Here is a 12954-nt window from a genome sequence, read left to right on the forward strand (position 1 = left end):
CAGGTGCCCACAATGTTATCTAACAATAGCTTTGACAACTGACTCATAAGCAATTATTACTAACAAAAGAAGAAACAATTATCCACCTGAGAAATAAGAAGACCTCTCTGTCTAACATCAAAATGGACACTATCTGACTTATCTTAGTGCTTATGGAATATGAAGTCTGAGCCTCTATCAATAATTAGCTACTTTCTATTAGAATGCCAGTTTATACTTACTCAGACCAGAGAACAGAGTGCCAGCCTTGTCTGGGAGGCTCAGTGAATCTTTTTCCTGAAAGGCAATTGAGACAATTCAGGGAAGCTGATAAAATCGGTTGCTCATTCGGTGCTTTGGTATAAAAGTCGGTGTTCTTTAAATAACCAGGACATAACATATAGCAGGTGACCCGTTCCTTTATTCTGTTTCTTTTCGCCTAATGAACCCCTTTGGGTCACCAGATCTTGGACACTCACACAGGCCGGAAATGTAAGGTTTTAAACTGTTGAACTTATTAGAAGCCCAAAACTTCATAATTCTTCCCCATTTGAAATCAGAATCCTGGCCGGTTAGTGTTCTGTATGTACATGCACACGTTTGGATACGAGACGGTGGCTCAGGTGGGCACAGGTCACAGTGGTTCCCGGGATAATGACCCACTGGCCTGGGTACACCCCTCCCTCCCAAGCGTGAGATCAGAGCAGCCTCTCTTAAAATAAAACAGCCTCTCCTTTTATCCTCAGCATCTTAGTCAACAACCATTTGTGTTCATACCGGTTTCTGAAATATCAGTCAAGCCATACAACATTAAAACAAATTACTTGAAAAAAGATAATAATTTTCTGCCATACCACTCAAATTTGAAAAGAAAAAGAGAGAGAATAAAGCAAAATGAAACAAAGAAGAACAAAGAAAGCTAGCTCAGACCTCGCTGCAAAAACAGTGTTGCAAGTGAAATTATAATTAATAGCAGTTTTCTTGGAGTGTCTCAGATCATCACTTTAGATGCTGAAGCTCAAGTGGTTTCCATGGAGATATTTTCTCAAGGAGATGTCAGCTACTACCTAATTTTTTTGTCTCTGATACATGACAGCCTAAAGCTTTTAGTGCCTTTTATTCTGGGGGAGAGAAAAGGGGGGTTATGTTAGATAACCTCGATTTATTTTTATATACATTTAAACATGTGTTTTATTTGCAATTGGTCTTGGAGTCTAATGTCAACAGTTTCACATAGTTTGAAGCATGGTAAATAAGAGAACCACAATGACCTCATTTATATTCTGTAGTGCGGGGGGGATGCTTTATTATTCCATCTTCTCCCTACCTGCTCAATGACACGGGTGAGAAATTCGAGGCCGAAGAATTCAAATCTCTTCTAAATATCCTTTTTCTTAAAACTGTCTTAATTCCATGGATAGTACTTAGCACCTGGCTTGAAACGTCTATTAAGTTTTCATTCTGTAAAGGCAATCAAAAATTACCTTCGGACAGAAGGCATAATTAGCACTCTTCACAATTTCCCACGTGTTTCTAGCACGGTGGTCACCAATGCCCCTTCCTGCTCAGCTTTTGAAGCTGGACAAGTGCAGTCAGAGCCTTCACATATCATTGGCCTCCCCAGAGAGGCCCCCCACCAACCACAGAGAGGGAACTGAGATAAGTTGGCTGTTTGCCTTACGACCAGTGTAGACCCACGCCTGCTCATCAGAGAGGTTTTGCTTAGGGTTTTGCAAGTAGTTTCTGGAGCCGATTTCCTGGTTCAAACCCTGGCTTCCCCCACTACTGGTCTTGGGAGCTCTGACACGCTTTTGGCTTCCTGAGTGGGATGACTATGCCCATCTCACCAGGCTCACGTGAGGATAGAACAAGTTAACATGTAGAAAGGACTGAAAACAGGGCGTGTGACTTGTAGGAAGCACTGTTATTATTATTTCTTACACAGCTTGCTCCAGAAAGGTGAATTTCCTGTGACTTGACTCTTTGTACCCCACAATGGAAGGGAAGGACGCGGAGGTTCATTCCTCACCGTCCTGGGCCCCGGAGAGTTTTGTGTGTGATGAAAGAGGACTAATTGCACATAATCCTAGAATTGAAAGCTTTACCACTTGTCACATGACTCCCAGGGGCCTTGGTTGTGTGATGTGCCGAGCTCTGGGCAGGTGGGGTTCAGAACTTGTCACCAGCCTCGAGCCCCAGCTGTCCCCGCTGCCCAGGGACGGACACCACGCTCGTCCCTGCCCTGCGCACAGATAGAAGAGTGCCGGTCGGACTATCCCTTGCTTTCCAGACAACTCCTTCCAAGAACGAGCAAAGGGAGGAGCAAACCCGCCTTTAGAAATGGAGTAAAACATCCATGTTTTCAATTCTTTTGGGGAGAGGAAAGTGCATTTTTACTAATATCTGACCTTTTTATTGTATTCGTATAATGATGTGGAACAACCTCCCCTAGGCCTGCTCTTACAAAGCATGTGTGTTGTTGTTTCCTTTCCTCTCCCCACCCGGAGACGGAGGAAGGGGACAGGAGACATGCACCTGTGCTGAGCTCTCAGCCTGCTCCCCTGTGGAAGGCAAAGGAAGAGTCTGTGTGCTAAAGAGTGACTGTAATCCGTGTCTGAGCGTGGTAACGTTGATGGCAGATTGGCCTTCTCTGGGTGAGCCCATAGAGCCCATAGAGCATCCGTGGGCTCTGCAGCCTCTGCTGGGCTGTTACAGAGTGAGCATGCTCACGGGCAAAGACTCTCTAACCATCACTTCCTGCAGGACCATGTTCTGTCTGTCCTTTGCTGGGTGGGGAGGGGGAGCGTACTCTCTGGGAGGTACAACGGAAGCATGGTCTGTCATTATAATGGAGCTGACCAAACAAACAGCAGGGGACATAAGCAAAAATGCACATGCTTCTATGAGACTCTCAGTCAAGCTGGACTAGCGCCCACTTTGGTGGTTATCCTCACGTAGAGTCATGTGGGGATCCAGGGGAAGAGTGTATTGAACTTAATCTTTGCCAGTTTAATGCAAGTCTGATCTTGGGACTGTTAATCTCTAAAGTCTAGTTTGAATGACTCTCGACGTTTCCCAAAATCGAAGCTACCAAAATTGTTTGTTCTCCCAGCAACCTTGGGGGTGGGCCGGGACATGGGAGGTTGACGGCAGGATGGAGAACATGCTGCAGATGAGCTTTGTGGTCCGGTCCCAGTCGTGTTTCCTGGTCTCCACATTTCTCTGTGTGCATTTCCGAGAGGCCCTTGGTGCCCAAGGGGAAGGACAGTTACAATGAAGTCATTTGGAATGTATCTATTAAAATGGCAATCACTCTGCTTGCCTGAATGAAGTGGATTTGCCTCCAGGGAGTAAGCGTTCACATGCATTAAGACAAGCAGGCTTAAGCTATAAATAAAGCCAAGAAAAAGGGGTGCTCGTGCTAAAGAAAACAGCCCCGCTCTTGAGTTTCATGGGGACTTCTGTTGTACCTGAGGGGTTTTCCCACTGGTTGTTCTCTGATAATAACCGAAGGCTGGGGGACACGGCACTCATAAGTAGGCTTTCTGTGTTCAATACATCCATTCCCCACGTTGGGAAGAATCAGAAAGCGGCCTTGCCTGAAGGGGTAGGGTGGGTTTCGGCACCTGACTTTCAACTATACCTACATGGGAGGCTTTAGTATTAGAAGAGGCTCCAGAAACATCTACACACCTCGTAGTGGACTGATTTTAATTGCACCAGTCAACAAATGTGCAATTAGCTCTGCTCCTTGTCCACACCATTGTCATTGGGACTGCAGACATGATTAAGATTGGCCCCTGCCCATGAGAGGGCGACTGCTCCCTAAGGAGCAATAGGAACAAAGATGGTAGCCATTGGAAAGAGGGCCAGACATGTAATCTGCAGCAGCTGAGGACAGTTTTAGGGAAGAGGTAAGATTCAACGGACAAAGGGAGGAAAGGCAAACCAGGGGTCCAAACACTGCCCCATGGGTGAGGAGAGGCACATCAGCCAGGAGCACCAGGGATTTGTGTACCCAGAATGCCAAGTGAGGGGAAGTGGTTCCGTGAGGGAAGAACCAGGAGAGAAATTCAGCTCAAGGGAAGCCTTTCTCCATGTGCCAGAGTTCAGATTGTATCTCAGAGGCCATCCTGGGGTATTTTTAAATATTCTCTGCTGTAGGAGAAAGGACTCTACCTACTTTTCAGTCTTTATCCTGGAGTTCTTAGGTGTCCGTAGCTCCAGGAATAAATCAGCCTTAGAGAAACCGAGTTCTTAGTAAGAGGCTCCCTGAATCATCATAACACGAATCTATTTCTTCTGTGCATACACATTTAATTATGCCAAATATACAGCTCACAAAAATTAGGGGATATTTCAAAATGAATATGAAGCGATAAAAAAGAGAAGCATTTGATTTTTTTTTTTTACTAAACAAGAACATCAGAAAAGCAAATGACAAGTCAAAGAAAGTTGTTCAATTATGCAAATGAAATGCAAAACCAACTTTTATTTCATTGGTGAAAATACACTATACAAAGGTTGAAAGTACTGGAGTATCTGCATGTTTCCTGATCCCCTAATTTTTGTAAGCAACTACTTTAATTTTTTTTATATTTAATTGGTGCTCTTCATGAGCCATGGTTCTGATAGACTAAGATAGTAGCTCTAGATGAAGCTACTGCTATGGGAAGATGTACTTTAAAGCTGAATTTCTCAAGCGGAAGTCCAGCCTACATGAAATCATTTCTGAAGTTAAATTAGCTTTCTATGGGTGATACTCTCCTGTCCTATAGACAGATGTCAGGATCTGTTTGTCTATTGAAGGCTTTCAGTTTATTTTATCTTAAAGGAATATCTAAGCTTAATACAACTGATTCTTTTTTTTTTTTTAGCAAGAGAGACAGAGAGAGGGACCGATAGGGACAGACAGACAGGAAGGGAGAGAGATGAGAAGCATCAGTTCTTCGTTGTGACACCTTAGTTGTTCATTGATTGCTTTTTCATATGTGCCTTGACCAAGGGCTATAGCAGAGCCAGTGACCCTATACTCAAGCCAGCAACCTTGGGCTTCAAGCCAGTGACCATGAGGTCATGTCTATAATCCTATGCTCAAGCCAGCAACTCCAAGCCCAAGCTGGTGAGCCCACATTCAAGCCAGCAACTTCAGGGTTTCGAACCTGGGTCCTCTACATCCCAGGTCGATTCTCTATCCACTCTACCACCACTGCCTGGTCAGGCCAACTGATTCTTTTTTTATATATATACTAGAGAAAGAAAGAGAATATTTATTATTAGGCAGTTAATAGTCTTCAAACTCTTCTGAAATATTACCCCCTTATAAAATATTTCTGAAGTGTACCATGTTTTAGTTAGAGCTGTGTAAAATATTAATATCAAAAAATGATTACTTTTTTTTTTTTGCCTGACCTGTGGTGGCGCAGTGGATAAAGCGTCGACCTGGAAATGCTGAGGTCGCCGGTTCGAAACCCTGGGCTTGCCTGGTCAAGGCACATATGGGAGTTGATGCTTCCAGCTCCTCCCCCCTTCTCTCTCTCCTCTCTCTCTCTCTCTCTCTCCCTCTCTCCTCTCTAAAATGAATGAATAAAATAAAAAATTAAAAAAAAATTAAAAAAAATGATTACTTTTTAAACTAGTGCCGTAGGCTATAAAAAAGAAAAAAAAAAAAACCTTATCTATCCATATGGCCAAATGCCACCAGTTGTGGATGGGATAAAAATGGATAGGAGGCAGGGTTCAGGCAAACTTAAGAAAAAGTACTGTAATATGTTTGTCTGTCAGTGGAACTGAGCAGGCAGCTCAGGTAGGTTAAGATTCTCTGCTGTTCCTCCAAAGGAGGTGCAGTGCTTCCCTGGGTCTCCTGCACAGGAAACTAGCAGGAACCAAAGTAGATATTGCTATGATTCCCATGGGGACACAATAGCAAGATGTGCCCATCTGAAACAGATGTCCCTGGGGAAAACAGGAAGTGAAGAGTTATAGGAAAAGATAGGTACCAGATGGCTTGAGATTAACCGTATACGTACCTCACTCTCCTACCCGACTTTTCATCCCCTTCTCTACAGCCAGTGCCGACTTTCCATATAACCCGGGACAAGGCCAAGCTATAAGAAATGGAGTCAACAGGAACTCGGCCATCATTGGAGGTAGGTGACGTACAGGACAGGCTTCTAGTGTGGCTACTCACCTGTGGGAAGCAGTCGTTTTCAATAAAATCGTAGTCGAGTTGGGGGGGATAAAAAGATCTGTGTAAATTTTCATTATTCATTTTGCTATTTAAATGTGGCTTTGGAATATGAAGTACAGACGTGGATCACCTGTGGTAATGCCACCTGGCTCCTCTCTAATGCCGACCTGAAAAAAAGAAATGACAGAACGAGCTGGCCAGGATCTGGGTATGCAGCTGGCTGAGGCGACAGCCAGGATGTGCCTTCATTCCCGCCTGTCCTTTTTATTCTCATTCTCCATGTCCCAAATGGTCCAGGATAGCTCACTACACCAATGGGAAGTGAAGACGGTGCCAGTGTGCTTTCAGAAAGCTAATAAGCCAGAGTAGCTCATTTATTCCAGCCTTTTCTTCTGACTGTGGATACCTGCAGAGTGACTGGACTCTCCGAGATGATGCCCCATATTTGAATCAATACCCCTAACCCTGTTGCCCATTGCCTTATGTTCTCCCTGCTTCTGTCTTATTTCATAAAAGTGGTTCTTCTCCGAGTATAGCATACATATATACATATACATATATCTGTCTTCATATACATATTAAGCAATATTATATATTTTATTACATATATATAGTGTAATATATTTTTTACATATTGCTGTGTTATATGTGCTAAAAATTTTTTAAAGAGGAATATTGCTCAATAGTTTTCTTTTCCATAATGTATTTGTCTGGTTTTAGTATCATGATAATACTGACTTCGTAAAATGAGCTGAGTAAGGTTCCCTTCTTTTCTATTTTAAGAAAGATGTATAGGATTTGTATTATTTCCTTAGGACAAGTTGTCAATAAGAGTTTTTTAGGTCTTTTTAATGCTTACTGATTTTCTGTCTGGTTGTTCTATCAATTGCTGAGAGAAGAGCATTGGAATCTCCAAGTAAAATTGTGAATTGGCCTGATTCTCCTTTCAATTCTATTAGTTTTTGTTGTTGTTGCTTTGAAGATCTGTATTTTTACGCCAGAGAGCGGTGTTTTGAGGGAACCGTGGCACGGTGGAAGAACAGTGTTCTCGGGATAGAGAAGAGGTATCTAACCTGCGGACTTGTCCTGTCTCCACCAGGGGTCATTGCTGTGGTGATTTTCACCATCCTCTGCACCTTGGTCTTCCTCATCCGGTACATGTTCCGTCACAAAGGCACCTACCACACCAACGAGGCGAAGGGGGCAGAGTCAGCAGAGAGCGCAGATGCGGCCATCATGAACAACGACCCCAACTTCACAGAGACCATTGATGAAAGCAAAAAGGAATGGCTTATTTGAGGGGTGGCTCTTTGGCTGTGGGATAGGGAGGGGGAAGGGAAGGGGACAAAAGCACCCTGCTTCACACTCCTGAGCACATCCTTTAAGATATCAGCACAAGTTGGGGGAGGCAAGCAACAGAGAATTCTTGAGACTGATCACCACACATACACACACACACAAAAATAATAATAATAATAATAATACTTTTTAATATTTCTTTATAGCTGAGTTTTCCCTTCTGTATCGAAACAAAATAATACAAAAAAATGCTTTTAGGGTTTAAGCAATGATTGAAATTTGTAGGTAATATGTGTCTTACTTTGTGTGTGTTTAGAGGTGTTCTAAAATCCCATGGTAACAGGGCAAGTTTTCTACATTTTTAAGAGCCCTTAGAACGTGGATATTTTTTCTTGAGACAAGCTGGAGCCCCCACAGACATGGCCTCCAGCACTCTCCCCCTTTTGCATAGAGTCAACTTTTAATGGGCTGCTGTAGCTACTGGTTCGTGTTCATATAATGTTTCTTTTGGTGTCCTCTAAACTGGAGAAGGAAAGGAAGGGGCAGAGGGAACCTGTTACCTGCCAGTTGTCAAAGAGACCTCAACCTATGCCAGCTTTTCCAACGGTTCTAGCCTGGAGCAGTCAATGGAAGAAAGTGTTTGGTGTCTGTGAGGTAACAACACGATTAACACAGCGGAGCGGCGCACCAAGTACTGGTGCGAGCAGTTTCCTGCTGGGGTCGCTGGTTTTCTTCTTCATCCCGTTCAACAGGGTCACATGGTTCTATGTTTGTAGCCTTAAGGTTCTTTAGTATCTGTACCTATCTATCCCTGGTGACCAGCTGTCACAAAGGGTTTTTCCTCTGTTTTACCCAAAACACATTGGGCTATGTTATATGGACATGTATGCTCCTCACTGGGGAATTAGAGCCAGATGTCACGATGCGTTTGCTCTGTTTCTTTCCTGAGTGGAGCAGGAGTGTAGACCCTTTCTGGGGACTGCATAAATTGGGTGGTTCTCATGTTGCTTTAACTCTCATTCTTAAGCTTTTGTGACAGACAGCAGACAGTGAATGGACACACCACAATAAAGCCAAGCTCTGATTGCAATGGTTATGCCTACCCCTCTGGAATCATGTGCAAAAGGACATGCCGTGTTTATGTCATCCCCAGCCTGTGCTGCTCCATCTACAACAGACACGCTGCCCCAACATGGGGATCTTCTTCGGAAGGTGCATTTGAAGCTCCGGTTCATCACACTTCCGGTCCCCGGTGGTTACTTCTCAGAGAACGGGCCTGTCTGCTCAGTCACACCTCAGTTTAATCAGGAACCGTCACCAACTTATTCCAACAAATAACTCATTGATTTTACTTAAAAATAACAGATTTAGTGTATAAACTGATGGGGGAAAGCTCCTATTGCAACAGCTAAAGAATTATTTCATTTATTTTTTAAAAAAGAGTACACGAAAGTTATTTCTAGAACAACGACCCTTTCTGATCATTCTAGTTCAGGCTCTTAGACTTTAATAAATACTTTAAAACTTTTTTTTATTGCCAACATCTGATCACCTTTCCCCTTCTCCTGCTAGGAAAGATGAGTTCTAAAAGGTATGGGTGCTATTTTTCTGATAGCCTGCCTTGGTAAAATGGAAATTCTAGTTCACATAGGTTGTATATACATATTTTTCAAGACACTTGTTAATGCTTATCTTATCAGAGGATCTCCATTTCTTGAGTAAGGAATATGTTATCCGGAACCACCAGTGGCACATGCCACAGGAGACACTGGACCCAGTCAAGTCAGGGTAACAGGAAAACCAACCGAGTGCCCCTCCCTACCTGCTGGCACCCGGCACGCTCAGGAACCCCCTTCCCTGAGAATGGTCTTGATCACTCTTCCGTAAAACACATTTAAAAAATGGAGAGTATTTAATATGTCAAAATATCAGAACACAGTGACATTTACAAATGACACTGAAAACAAAGGCTATCAATTGAGCCAAGATGATTATCGTTCAGGGCTCTTTGATGTATTGTCAAATTGAAAAAGCAAATTTTAAAACGTCATGTTACAGAAATGTTCCTGGTTTTTAAAAAAAAACCTATTTTACAGGCTTGACCTTAGTAACTAACAAGTAATGCGGGACCAGGAGTTGATTATTTCCTGCATTTCCCTTGATAGCTTTGTTCTCTGTGCATTGTCTCAGCCCCGCCTCTTTCTTCCCCAAATCGTTAGGGAATTTAAAAAGTCCAAATAGCCCCTGATATCAAAATGTTCCCACCCTTTCTTCTCTCTTCCTTCCACTTTCCTGCTACAAAATGTTACAAGTCATACCCAACACATCTCTGACCAAATTCACAAACCTAGGGCATGGGAATGCCTGCTGGATTCCTGGGTCGCCCCTGTCACCGTCACTTAGGATGTTTAGGACACAGGGTTATGACCGTCCCTGTCCTTAAGGGGGTTACAATCCAGCCCATAGAACACAGAAAGGTATATAAGGTACTAAGTGCCAAATGAATGCTGGAAATCTTGGCCTCTCTTTGGGACGTGGTCTTCACGATAATTCCTCCTTCTGTTTATGAAGGCTGTGCCCAGGGCTGTTTAAACGATAATTTGTTTGTGTGAAGAAAGGAAACCAGCTTTCTCCAGTTCCCTCCCTTGCAAGTGTAGGACAGTGCAGCCTACATCGCCACGACAACGAGGCTGGGTGTCTCACCGTACTTTGTCAGCCATGTTCTGCAGAATCTCGACATCCATCCCGATGCATTTGTCAACCAAGTGCTGAAGGCCAGAAGTAGCGTGTCTTTACATATTAAGAACAGACAAAACAAAACCAACAGTTTTTAAAACAAACAAACAAACTTGTTTACCATTTTAGGGAAAGCCCTTGTTGGGTTTTAGGGTTGTTGGTGCAGGAAATGTCCTCTGTGAATAGAGCCAGCACCTGTGAGAAGCTAGGAGCGAGACCTTCAAATGAATGTCAAATCAGCGCCATTCTAAGCTCTCAGAATAACATTCCTTAGAGCGCAAGGAAACTAGCTTCAGGGTAAGGAGCTATGTTACCTCAAGCTCTTCTCTGGCCCTTCTTTGTAGGACTATATTTTCCCTTGTGGCTTTCAACCACAAGGGAGGAAAGAAAGCGACTTGGGTGAAGTTTATATTGAAGAGCTGGGAACGGGAGTTTGGAGTGCCTTTGTTGGAAAGTGCCCTGTTGCCCTGCGTTTGATACACAAGCAACTTCTAACAGGATCACGAATTCAGAGGCATGGGAGAAAGAATTGGCACCTGCCGAAGAGATCTTCACGTGACTATTGAACGTCTTTTGGGCCACCAGGTGCCAGCGAAAGCTAGACACCAGGGCTATAAGCCACGCACTTAGAGAAAAAGCTAACAGCCACCGGATATGGAAACATAGTATCAGTATAAGGTCAGGAAGACACTGTGACCTCCTTCTATAACAGGATCCGTTCTTTCCTATTCTTCCCCTTTCTCTTATGATGTAAACATTTAAATGATTCCTTTATGTCTCACACCTCCAAAAACGATGAGCAGCTGGTGTGAACCTCTCCCTATTTTCTCCTTTTTCATCATCCCATCAAGCAGTTTTCAAAAAAGAAAGGCAGCGAATTATCAAATCGAATTATTGATTTGAATTCCAGCTACTCAGCCAAATATAGGTCACAAACTTCTAGACCCAGTAGAACCACCTGATCCCGAAATGGGTGGGAGACAACAACAGCATGTCTAGCTGATTTGGGCTAAAAAACCAAATCATTTTTTAAATGCTATTTGGGGAGTGAGGACCATGAGAGTCAGCTGATAGAGTTCTAACCCTTTCTCTCTGTCCCCCGCCCCCGCCTTGCTGTGGGACCTTCACCAAGTCGCTGAACCTCTGTCCCCCCCCCCCCACTTTGTGAATATGTAAGTTAGAGCTGTTTTACTGCTTTTATAAGACAGTTGTGAGGGACACTGATTCTAGAATACTTCGAAACCCACATATAAAGGCCAAAGTCAATGGAGACATGCTTTCTGGCTTGTGGTTTATAAGTCACATCAGAAGAAACGATGTGGCCACGTCCAGGAAGGTGGGAGACCTGCAGGCATCACTGTAGACTGTTAAATTACGTAGCCAGGGACCCACCCTGTCAACAGTGCAAGGGACAACACAGCCCAAGGCCAGAGAAATCCGGACTCCATGTGCACAAAGCCCTGAGTTCTCATTCCATGCAACTTGTATCTTATTCCCGCCTTCCATGTGATTGGACTGGCTTATTAATATGACAGCGCAAGAAACTAGTGTGACATGTTGCAGAGTCTGCTGGCTCTGCGCAATCATGTTGGAAACGTCCAATTTCTTTTTCAGTGGTATGTTTTGGATGCAAGCAGTATGGGTGTAAAACTGATTGCCAGGGAAACAGTGTTGAAAAGCTGGTTAACTCCCACTGAACAAGGACCGGCAGGAGGTAACAGACAGAGGGGCACAGAGGTACTGATGTCTAACACGCATTCACAAGTTTATTGTCCCGACAAACATGTGCTTTAAGAGCGGGTCTCCTTAGAGAGTCTGCGCCCTTTCCAGGCCTTGGCTTAGCGTCCGGTGAATGCCGGATTCTGAGAGGTCTGAAATCAGGGAGGCTCTTCTCGTGGAGGCCAGGAAACAGTCCTAAGTGTCTCTGAATCTAAGTTTTGTTCCGTCGGGTTTTCCTTTTTTTTTTTTTTTTTTTCTCTCAACTAGCATGGTGACTACGGAGGTTAGCGCCGTGAGAAGTTGGGCTACATCCTCTTTCTGTAAAGTCAGTTAGGGTTCCACCCCCTGCGGAATCACACGGAATTTCACCCTCTAAAAGCAACAGCATGTACACCAGAATGAAAGAAGGAAAATTATGTATGTATGCCTCATGTTCTTGGTGAATGTCTTTCATTTAACTCAAATTATATTAGAAACCAGATTGATAAATAAATAAAATTTTAAAAAATCCAAACTAGTTTTAATTATCCTAAGAGCAATTCTTTGTGTTTTGTTCCTTCTTCATTCACGGATGTACTCACAGACAGTCATTGTAACATAATGATTCTTCCCTGGCGTCGAGCGGAACCGGCACAGCATTCTGCTGAAGTGGCGTTTCTGAAGCCGGACCCACGGGCCAGTGTCGTCTCTTGTGTCCCTCATGGTAAAGGAGAGGGTCCTGGTGAAATCACAAGTCTCGCTGGAAGCCCACCTCAGGCTTTGTCCAAAATACAGGAAGCCTCTGTAATATATTCCTGGGCCGATCACACTAGGACACCGCTAAATAAAATGTTTAGAGCCCATTCGGTTTCATTCCAAGCAGTAGTCGTGGCATTCACATTAAATCATTCACGAGTGTTGCCGACACGTTGATTACTGCCAGGCCTATCATTACAGAGTCACTGCAGGAGGGAACTCTCACGTTTAATTAGTATCCGTGTCTAGTGTTATAAAATGCAAGTCTGGGACACGTGGGACAGAAACACGAGTTA

General features: G+C 43.7%; 1 protein-coding gene across 1 annotated transcript in view; it reads left to right on the forward strand.

Annotated features, from left to right (window-relative positions):
* Positions 1–12177, forward strand: part of CNTNAP2 (contactin associated protein 2) — a 1332419-nt gene extending 1320242 nt beyond the window's left edge. The window contains exons 23-24 of the mRNA XM_066262524.1: positions 6048–6128; positions 7269–12177. Of these exons, the coding sequence (XP_066118621.1) occupies positions 6048–6128; positions 7269–7468 (281 nt within the window). The 3' untranslated portion in view covers positions 7469–12177. The remainder of the gene's footprint in view (positions 1–6047; positions 6129–7268) is intronic.
* Positions 12178–12954: the final 777 nt, after the last annotated feature.

The sequence above is a fragment of the Saccopteryx bilineata genome, chromosome 2, assembly GCF_036850765.1.
Source record: "Saccopteryx bilineata isolate mSacBil1 chromosome 2, mSacBil1_pri_phased_curated, whole genome shotgun sequence".
NCBI classification, from domain to species: domain Eukaryota; kingdom Metazoa; phylum Chordata; class Mammalia; order Chiroptera; family Emballonuridae; genus Saccopteryx; species Saccopteryx bilineata.